The sequence below is a fragment of the Corvus brachyrhynchos genome, unplaced genomic scaffold (genome assembly GCF_000691975.1).
Source record: "Corvus brachyrhynchos isolate BGI_N302 unplaced genomic scaffold, ASM69197v1 scaffold219, whole genome shotgun sequence".
NCBI classification, from domain to species: Eukaryota; Metazoa; Chordata; class Aves; order Passeriformes; family Corvidae; genus Corvus; species Corvus brachyrhynchos.
Window position 1 is genome coordinate 1,573,218 of NW_008240034.1, and position 10,220 is coordinate 1,583,437.

General features: G+C 48.1%; 2 protein-coding genes and 1 non-coding gene across 3 annotated transcripts in view; 2 read left to right on the forward strand and 1 right to left on the reverse strand.

The window, feature by feature from the left end:
* Positions 1–9,747, forward strand: part of LOC103622137 (PWWP domain-containing protein MUM1) — a 29,291-nt gene extending 19,544 nt beyond the window's left edge. Inside the window, exons 2-15 of the mRNA XM_017743832.1 lie at positions 24–66; positions 726–821; positions 1,366–1,457; positions 1,711–1,781; positions 2,171–3,136; positions 3,837–3,950; positions 4,300–4,370; positions 4,786–4,862; positions 5,364–5,424; positions 5,672–5,747; positions 6,025–6,075; positions 6,502–6,932; positions 7,619–7,707; positions 7,944–9,747. Of these exons, the coding sequence (XP_017599321.1) occupies positions 765–821; positions 1,366–1,457; positions 1,711–1,781; positions 2,171–3,136; positions 3,837–3,950; positions 4,300–4,370; positions 4,786–4,862; positions 5,364–5,424; positions 5,672–5,747; positions 6,025–6,075; positions 6,502–6,932; positions 7,619–7,707; positions 7,944–8,019 (2,232 nt within the window). The 5' untranslated portion in view covers positions 24–66; positions 726–764 and the 3' untranslated portion in view covers positions 8,020–9,747. The remainder of the gene's footprint in view (positions 1–23; positions 67–725; positions 822–1,365; positions 1,458–1,710; positions 1,782–2,170; positions 3,137–3,836; positions 3,951–4,299; positions 4,371–4,785; positions 4,863–5,363; positions 5,425–5,671; positions 5,748–6,024; positions 6,076–6,501; positions 6,933–7,618; positions 7,708–7,943) is intronic.
* The window catches only part of NDUFS7 (NADH:ubiquinone oxidoreductase core subunit S7), a 5,650-nt gene continuing 4,435 nt past the window's right edge, over positions 9,006–10,220 (forward strand). The window contains exon 1 of the mRNA XM_017743817.1: positions 9,006–9,026. Within this exon, the coding sequence (XP_017599306.1) occupies positions 9,006–9,026 (21 nt within the window). The remainder of the gene's footprint in view (positions 9,027–10,220) is intronic.
* TRNAF-GAA lies at positions 10,123–10,195 on the reverse strand. The gene has a single exon. It is a non-coding gene; the product is annotated as a tRNA-Phe (tRNA).

Genomic DNA, 10,220 nt, shown 5'->3' on the forward strand with positions numbered 1-10,220 from the left:
CGTCCCGCCCCCCGCCGCCGCAGGGCCGCGATCCCGGAGCCCCGGCGATCCCAGCACCCGGAACTTGTAAGTACAGGAAGATCTTGTCTTTAATATGTTGTTGGTTTTTTTGTTTCTTTTTCCCCCCAAGCGCTTGAGGAACCCCTGAGGGCTCTGAGGCCGCTCAGGTTTCTGTTGCAAATCATGTGTAAAAATTGGGATCAAATTGCGTGTAAAAAGTATGCAGCTCGTAATCTATCTCGTTACGCTATCTTTAGGGTGTAGTTCCCTATTTTCAGGGTTTGGTCACAGGAAGCTGCGGATGGGGCAGGCCCATGGCTGCATTGTTAAATTCCTGATAGTATTTTCCTCACCCAACACACTCAGTGAGACCCACTTATGCTCCTGGAATTATGGAATTCTTGAATCCTGGGATGGTTTGGGTTGAAAGGACCTTAAAGCCCATCCAGTCCCATCCCCAGGGACACCTTCCCCTATCCCAGGTTGCTCCAAGCCTTGTCCAACCTGGCCTTGGGCACTTCCAGGGATGGGGCAGCCACAGCTTCTACAGAAAAATGGAACTTAAGGTATAATTTTGGAGAATGCTGCAGGGTGATATAAGTGCAGTGATCCCAAAGCTAAATAATAATAACAAGTTTGATTAAATCTTGTATTTCCTTCAAAAAATGAAGACCAAAATGGACCACGGTGGGTGACACCTTTATTCCCTTTTCTTTTTTCCTCAGAACACCCTGGAATTGCCCTTTTCCACGTGAAGCTCAGCCATGACCGACCAAGAGTTTGTTCTCTGCAAGTGGAAGAGGCGTTTGTGGCCAGCCAAGGTAACGAGGAATGAGGAAATGTTTGTGGCTGTTGCTTGGAAAGGGCTGAAACGGAGCAAGAGGGAAGGGAGAGGTCCCAGCAAACGTGTCTGAACTTGTCTGAGCTGATCTGTGGAGATGCCTCCAATGCTGGAGGAGCCAGCAGGAAAAATGGAGAGGGCCTGGAGTGATGGGACAAGGGGGGAATAACTCCCCAGTGCCAGAGGGTGGGGTTGGATGGGATACTGGGGGAGGAATTGTTCCCTGTGAGGGTGGGGACGCCCTGGAATGGATTTCCCAGAGAAGCTGTGGCTGCCCCATCCCTGGAAGTGTCCAAGGCCAGGCTGGACAGGGCTTGGAGCAGCCTGGGACAGTGGAAGGTGTTCCTGCCTGTGGCAGGGGGTGGGATGAGATGGGCATTAAGGTCCCTTCCCACCCAGTCCATCCTGGGATTTTATCATTCTGTGATCCTCAGGCTGCCCCCAGGCACTGTTAAGCTCTTCTTACAAAATCGTTTTGCTGTTGGTCAAGGATTTTAAATGAGGATTTTTCACGTTTAACATAGGTTCTGTGCAAGCCTGGAGTTGCTGGGAGTGGTCCTGTTGCTGCCACGAAAAGGATGGGATTTAAAGCTGAAATCCTTGGCTTGCAGAAGCAGTTAAGTATCCTTGTTCCTGTCACTTGTTCGCATTCTTAGAGGTTAAAAAAAAAAAAAAGGGAAAGAAAGGAATCCTTTTATCTGAAGGTGCCTGTGAGACAGGATCCTGGACTTGCAGAAGGTTTAGGTGTTTAACCCTAACAAGGACAGCTTGGGGGAGGGAATATTTGGGGTTTTTTGCTGGCTGAGAGCAAAGTTGTGGTGCTGGGAGTGTTTTGGGTGCTCATTCTAGTCCCCTTTGTTGTGTTCCAGGGTCAGTGTGAGCTCTGCAAATGCCTTTCCCCTGACGGAGGAGCGGATCAAGGCCATCGCCTCCACCCTGGGTGAGGAGGGAGGGGCCCAAATGTGCTGCTTTGGGTCTTTTCTGGGGGTAAAATCCCTGCAGAAACTCAGCCTGGGGGATACAACTTCTGTATTTCACTTATTTTCTTTTCCCCTTTTCCGTCAAGTTGGAAAATTGGTTAAAAAGGATCATTTTCCTCTTACCTGGGGTGGTTTGTTGGAGGGATGCTGAAGAAATGTGTGTTTCCCTCAAAATGAGGCACTTCCAGCTTGGTCTCTGCGTGTCTCTACCCTTTGCCTTGGGAGTCATGGATAATTTAAGTTTTAAAAGAAACACTACAAGTAACATCTATTATTTCTTTAATAATACATTTTGCGTGTGGTAGGATAACGAGGATCATTTCATTTATTGAATGTTCTTCTTCATCAGAGCAAAAGAAAAACATGAGGGAGGCCGTGGAGGAGCTGCAATATCGCTGTTCCCTTAAAATTGCCCTGGATATTCTGCATCAAACTGACTCAGATGCTCAAGTGCCACCTGCAGAAGGACCAGATCCCGAATTTTCCCGGGAGAACAGCGTGGGATCTGCCCCACCCACCCCCTCCCGCAGCTCCTTGTTGCGCTCTCGCTCTAAAAAGTTGGAACCTGAGGCTGCCAAGAGGGAAAGAAAACCCCAAAATAACTGTGGGCTGAAGGATGATCCCAAAGCACGGAGCCAGGGAGGTTCTGTGGCTCCAGAGGGGAGTGGAAAAGTACGTGGAAAGGGGGCAAACCCTTCCAAAGCACATGGAAGTGGAGCCAGAGCACGTGGGGGTGGAACAAACCCTTCCAGGTGCGGTGCCAGGGACTCGTGTGTGGCACCAGCCCCTGACAGTCACAACTGCAAAAAGCCAGAGCCATTACCCAGACAGAGGAAAATCCAGCCCAAAACGAGGAGTGGAGTCTCCTGTAAGCTGAAGGTTGGAAGAAGTCAGCAAGGAAGGAAAAGAGGATGTAGGGATGATTCCCCCCGGGATCAAGCACAGCTGGCGCCTGAGGAGGGGTCTCTACCTGTCCCCTCTAAATCTGTCACCGTGGAACCTCCCAGAAAGACAGGAACTCAGCCTGGGAGAACTTCCCTGGATTTCTCCTGTCAAAGTGCCTCAGATGAGCTGGAGAAAAGCATCAGCAGTGAGAGTGAAAGCCTGGCAAAGCAGCTGGATGGAAGGAGAGAGGCAGAGGGTGGAAAACACCTGGATGGGGCAGGTGTGGCCTCAGGCACAGACAGGAAATGCAGGAACCACTCTGGATCCTCACCTGGGCCTTCTGGTGCCTCCCCTCAGCCTCAGGAGGAGGAAAACCAGCATCCCTCACACCTGCCTGGGAATAAAGCCCCTGACTCTGAGGAGGATGAAGGTGGGCAAATCCCATGGGGAAAGGAAAGCTTCATCCCATGTGGGTGTTGAGCACTGTCACTCATCTCGGAATGCTGCTTTGCTTTTGGGGAAGTGGCTCTTGGGTTGCTGATTTAATTCCTTTTGGTTTCTATTCTGTGGAGAAGCAGAAATGCTGATCCCTTCAGTGCTGGGGAAAGGTTTGGGTGGTGCCTGGGCTATCTGGAATTCCTTGGGGTTTTCCATGGAAAGCTATATTCCTGCCCTTTGAGCTCACAGTTGTTTTCCCTTGCTCCTCTCTGATAAGTTGAGATTAAATGTTTTTAAATGAGCAGGTGCAGGATCTTTAAACCAGCCAGCCCCATTCCTTCCCCTTTTTTCTCTTTTATCCACATGATCAATTAAGAATTAGGATTCCCTAATTAGGAGTGTGCAGGTGGGACAGACCCTCTGGGGTCACACTCAGGTGTGTCAGACCCCGTGTCCCCTCTGGGGTCACACTCGGGTGTGTCAGACCCCGTGTCCCCTCTGGGGTCACACTCGGGTGTGTCAGACCCCGTGTCCCCTTGGGGTCACACTCGGGTGTGTCAGACCCTGTGTCCCCTCTGGGGTCACACTCGGGTGGGTCAGACCCCGTGTCCCCTTGGGGTCACACTCGGGTGTGTCTCACCTGCCCTGAAGCTGATCCTGTCCTAATCCCTGGATCTTGCTGCTGTTGGCAGGGCTGGAACCTTCTGGGATGTCTTCAAGGAGAGTTTCCTCGGAGAGCCTCCCTCCACTCTCACCTCTGGTGGATGAAGAGGAGGAGAATTTCCCCAGTGTTCTGTCGCATCGAGGTGAGACATCAGCACATGGCTGAGGCTCTTCCCCCTCCATGAGCTTCAGTTTGCCTGCAATCCATGGGCATTCCAGAACCCAGCTGTGTCCAGGCTCGGGATAAAATGCAGTTCCTGGATCCATCAGGCTTTTTGCTGCAGAATGAAATGCAAATCCCTGAAACTGGGCAAGGGCCTGGGGTTGAAATTGCTGGGTTTCAGTTCAGAACTGCCTGTGCTGCATTTTGGGATCGCTGTAAAAGCACTGAAGAGAAACTCCTGGAGTTTCTCCTGGAGGAGGAGAAGAGAGGGGCAGCATCTGTCTTGTTTTATTGTTTTTAAGGAAAATTTCCCTTCTTTTTCATGCCAGAACCCAAATTCTTCGAGGAAGGGATGTTGGTGTGGTGCAAGCTGCGACGCTATCCGTACTGGCCAGCTGTGGTAAGAGCAGCTCCTGCTGATAAGGAGCAATTCCCAGTTCTGGAGTGACTTTTGCCCTCCCTGGAAATGTTAAAGACCTTCCAGTAGAAGCATTTCAAAACTGATAGAAGTAAATTTGGGACAAAAGCACATAAAATGTGCTATTCACAGCTGTTTGTACCGGAGCACAGGGTTATCCCAATTCTTTTGTCGTGGAGCAGGACTTTGTTCCCAGTTTGTAAAAGAAAGGGGAGGCTCTTTGTGCACTAAAAGTGCCCCCTTTGAGGTACCTGGTTGTTCCTTCCACTTGAATTTTTCATATTTGTGTAATAAAGTTGCAACAATAGGAAAAATTTAAGGGGGTGGGTTGTATCCACGGAAAAAAACTCCCTGCTTTATCAGGATTAGGATTTTTGAGCTTTTATCCTCTCTCCAGGTGAAGGCAGTGAAGAGGAAGCACCGGAGGGCCTGTGTGCTCTTCATAGATGGCACCACAAATGAGAAGAAAAAAGGGTAAATGTGGATTTTCATCCCATCCTGAACTTCCAGTCTCTGTTATTCCATGTTCTGCACCCATTTCCTGGCGCAGGGTGAGGACAGTCCCCTCCAGGTTGATCTGGGAGGGAGGGGCTGGGTCAGGTGAGGGTTGCAGGTGCTTTGTCATGCTGCAGGTTGAGGCAGCTCCTGAGGAATCGAAAACAAAACCAAAAAAAAAAAAAAAAAAAAAAAAAAAAAAAAAAAAAAAAAAAAAAAAAAAAAAAAAGCCCTGGAATGCAGCCAACGTTTTACTTGTGCTGCCCAAACTTTCTGGAAACACTGGGCTGCCTTTAGCTTTGCTCCAAACCAGGTATTTCTCATTTGTTTGAAGATTCCATACTTTGAATTTACTCTGGAAGCAAAACCAGGTAAAATTTGTGCTCCTGAATTCCTTGGGAAATGGGATTTTCAGGGAGAAGCAGAGCTGCAGTAAACAACCAGGGAAATGGGGCACCTCTGACTGTGTTTCTTTCAAAGTTTCTCAGTGTCTCTGAAGAGCCTGAAGCACTTTGACTGTGAGGAGAAGCAGGAGCTCATAGTGAGTATCCCAGAGACATGGAACTGCAGGGATTGGGAAAACACAGTGGGAAATCCAGGATATAAATGGCCAGGGGAGGAATGTGGGCCTTGATCCCCTCAAAGCCACTCTCATTCCTGTGGCAGCCACAGCAGGAGTTGTTTTACTCTGAGGAAACTTGAATTTTCTGTCCCCTGCTTGGTGTCCTGGGCTGGAGCTCTTCCAGAGCTGCTGGATTTGGGACTGGAATATCCTCCTTGTTTTGTAGGAACGAGCTAAGGAGAACTATTCCCGGGAGATCGAGTGGTGCCTCCAGCTGATCCTGGACTATCGGATCCGAGTGGGTAAGGAGGAGCAGCTGACCGTGGAATCACCAAATCCCAGGATGGTTTGGGTTGGAAGGGACCTTAAAGCCCATCCAGTGCCACCCCCTGCCATGGGCAGGGACACCTTCCAATGCCCCAGGGTGCTCCAAGTCCCATCCAGCCTGGCCTTGGGCACTGCCAAGGATGGGGCAGCTTCTCTGGGATCTCATCCTGAGATCCATCAGGAAAAGGGAACCTCAAGCTTTGATTCCTGGGCCGAATAGAACTGATCACTGAACCTGTTTTGGGTTTTTAGGTTGTCATTCTTTCACCGGGTCCTTCCTGGAGTATTTTGCTGCTGATATCAGTAAGTGAATCCGTTCCCTTTTGGAATTTTTCTCTTGGCTGGGTAAATGTAGATCCAACATTTACGCACAAGTGACTTTGGCACCAGACCCAGAGAGGGGCTGCTGATAAATTTACAACACCCCATTATTGCAATTAAGGGTTTAATAAATTAAGTAAATACCAAGGGTTCAAGGCAATCAGGTCATGGAATCAGAGAACAGTTGGAGCTGTGACTGGTTCCTTATGTTGCAGAGTCCATGTCAACTCCCTAATATTTATTTATTTATTTTTAAGGCAAATAAATGTTTCGGTGATGGGTTTTTTACCTCTTTGGTAGGGAAGGAAGAAAAACTTCTCTCACCGATAAAATTCCTTATTTTCTATTGATAGGGATATGAAAACTCTTTGCACACCTAAATATAAATTCTTGTGGTGTCTCTTTCAGGCTACCCAGTCAGGAAAGAGGGGTACCAGAGTGTGGTGCAGATGGCATTCCCAAACACAGAGGAGGAAGGGGCTGGAGGGTCTTCCTCAGACACTTCCCCTCAGAAACCCCCGAGGAAGCTCCTCCCTGACAGGACCAGAGCTGCCAGGGACAGGGAGAACAAGAAGCTGGTGGAGTTCATAGTAAAGACAAAAGGGGCTGAAGAACATCTCTTAGGGATCTTGAAAAGTGGGAAACAATCCCGCTGGCTGAAGAAATTCCTGAATTCCAGCCGCTACATGACCTGTGTGGAGACATATTTGGAGGATGAGGAGCAGCTGGACCTGGTGGTTGGGTACCTGAAGGAGGTGTACAGGGAGATGGACACCAAGAACCTGCACCAGATCCTGGGGGATGGCATCAGGTTCATCTCAGATGTGCTTTTACCTGAGGTGAGGGAGCATGAAAAGGAGGGGAAATTAAGTGTGAAGAGAGAAATAACACGAATTATCATTCTTTATTCCTTCGGTGTGACGTGGTTCCTGTGGAATGACGTGGGGAAAGTTCCCAGAACTGAGCCAGGCAGAAATACTCACCCCTGCCCACAGCCTGAGTCACTCAAATGCTGATTTTTAAGCACAGAAGGGAGAAGCTTTAGGCAGTTTGTTGTTTTTAAAGGCAGACTGATCGTTTTCTGATGGATTTTAATTACTTCTGAAATGCTTCAGAGCTTTGTTTGGGGGTTTTTGTTTTAATTTGGCAACTTCTTAGGGTTTTCTTGGTCTTTTGTGTGTGTCGAGGTGGGGGGTGGTGTGTTGGCTGCTTTTGCAGTTGTTGGAGATACCTTGTATTCTTCCCAGGAATTTACCCAGGAGAACATCAACTCCTGTAGAAACAAAATTACTGTCAAGAATATTTTAATCTGAGGATAAAAACACTCCCCTGGGGATGGCACAGAACAAGTTCATATTATTTATTTAAGAATTTCAGGCACGCAACGAGTGGTTTCATCCAAGTTTTCCAAGTGATTGAGGAACCCTTTTCTCAAAATATGCTCAGCTGAGGCAGTTTCAAATCCCTTGCTGTAATTTAGGTTTGTTTATTGATTATTATTATTAATTATTCAATGCTTTTCTAGGCCATCATCTGTGCCATTGCTGCTGTGGATGACATCGATTATGAGAAGGCAGAAGAGAAGTACATTAAAGGACCACCTGTGAGCAAAAGGTAGATTTGTTTGCAGTACTTTTCCAAGGTTTTTTGCTCCTTTTTTGTTGGATACAGAAAAGGTTTGAGGTGAGGGCAGGAGAGCTCAGGCTCCTCCTCCTGTGAGGGACAAAACGTGGAAAATGTCCCAGCTGAGCTACTCCAAACTGCAAACTTTAATGAGTCCAGATTATTTAATCTGGACAATGATATCTTTTGTCAAATTTATTTTAAAGCGTCTGTATTTTTCTTCCCAGAGAGAGAGAGTTGTTTGATGAGCAAATCCTGGGAAGCAAAAAGCTCAAGACAGAGCTGGAGCCTGCGGAGAGCTGAGGAGTGGCCGGGGCTGCCCCGGGGCCAGGTGTAAATAACCAGTGGTGATTTGTATAAAACGTGGCATTCTTTGTAAAGTCTGTGTGTATATTCCCAAATATTCTGCTCCCAGACCCAGCTGGCTCTCAGCCCTTGCTGCTTCCCGTGGCCTCGCCGTGTTCAGCTGCCTGTGATCTGTTGGATCCACCTGGATCCTCATCCATCAGTGCCCTCCTGGGGGGCTGGCAGAGCTCCCCAGTGCTGTGCAGAGCTGCCTGCTGCTACACCAACTTCCATCGGGATTCTTTTAGCCAAATACCCGGCATGGGAAGGGCTCTTGTCCTGGTTTGTGGCCAGTGGTGCCTGGTGGCCTCGCTGCTCTCGATACAAAACCAGGGGGTTCCTGCAGGAAACACTCCCGGGGGGGTTTCGCCTTTCCTGCTGCAAGTGTCTCCAAGTGTGGGAAGTCAGACTGGTGCCTGGATCCATACCTGCATCACAAAGCGTTGGGCTTTTGTTGTTATGACAAGTAAAATTCCATGGGGAGGGAATCCAGGTTTGCTTAAACAAAAACATTCCCTTTTCCTAGCACAGTGAACCACTGGATGCTGGTTTATTGCCTCTTTTGAGGCTGTGAATTTAGGGAGGCTTTAATTGTCTTTTTCTCGTCTAAATTCCCAATTTAATCCTGCCCAGCTCCCTGCCCACGTTTGCTGGAGCCGTGGCACATGGAAGCAGTGTCACCAAGAACTAATTAATGATGAATAATGATAAATGATACATAAAACCCCCTGATTAGGGTTTCTCTGTGATAATGAAATGCGATCTCCTTGCTTGTCCAGTAAAACCCAGGATGATTTGAAATGAAGAAGTTTCAAATTGGGATCCAGATGTCTATCCTGGCTGTAGCAATTATCTGAATACATTTTAATTACACTTCTAATTGCTCTGTGCTCTCTAATGAGTTTCACCACGGAATCCTTATTCCCATTATCTCAAGTACCTCAATGCTAGGGACCGGCCAGGAAGTGAGGCTTTTATTAAAACTTGTGAGGAGGGATAATGAGTTTTATGGGATAGTATAAAAAATTAACAACAGGCTTAACTCAGAGCTGTGAGTGGCACTTTCCCTTTAGAGGTGAGAGGCTGGGGAGGGATTTCCTGCCCCTCATCCTGGTGCTGTGAGGTAATTTGGAGATGGGGGATCAACTTCCCCCTCTTTACATTAACCCTGTGTTCCCTTCTCAATCAAAATTCCTCAACTGCTGTTAAGATCCTGCTCCACACCAGTGCACAGAAGCAGAACCACCTCACCTCGTCTTCACTGCAGCTGTGGAATGCTGGAATGGTTTGGGTTGGAAGGGACCTTAAAGCCCATCCATGGGCAGGGATACCTTCCCCTATCCCAGGTTGCTCCAAGCCCTGTCCAGCCTGGCATTGGACGCTTCCAGGGGTAACCCTGACCTTGTACCACCCCCATCCAGTGCTGCCCAACCAGTCACTCACTGGTACTGGACACCAGGCTCAGCCTCACCATGTACGAATCACGTGGACCTAATAAAGTGGGATGATGGGAATCATCAAAGATTTGCTGCTTTTGTTTAATTATTTTAATCTGTGGTGGGTGGTGCTCAGGCTGGTGCTTCCACCCCGGTTTTACAGCAGGTGAAGATTGGTTTTATACATCAGATAAAGCTGTAATATCCTGTCTCTGTCTCGGTTTCACATTAATAATCATTGGAAAATGAACTCGCTGGTTTCTGTTGTTGTGCTTTATTTAAAAAGGCCCGGTGCACACACTCTGCTTGTGATTTTTCAGTGTTAATTAATCCACATTCCCTCAGCTGCCTCCTCAATGCTCGGTGTTAGATCATGAACTCATATTTATTATTAATTCATAATTTATATTTATTTAATCTCTTTAATAATATTTATCATTAATCCAGAGTTACATCCCACAGTGCTTCACTCCTCCCTGCCTGTGTGCGTGTGTTTCCAGGATATTAAAACGACCAGGTGCAGAGGTGGGGGAGGGAATGACGATTCCTGAAGCCGCAGAGGGGGGGTGTTTTGGGGTGAAAACAGCGCTTTCGCAACCTGAGTCCCGGCAGGAAAAGAAGCTCTTGCCGAAACCCGGGATCGAACCAGGGACCTTTAGATCTTCAGTCTAACGCTCTCCCAACTGAGCTATTTCGGCTGCACGACCGCGCTCCGCCCCCCCC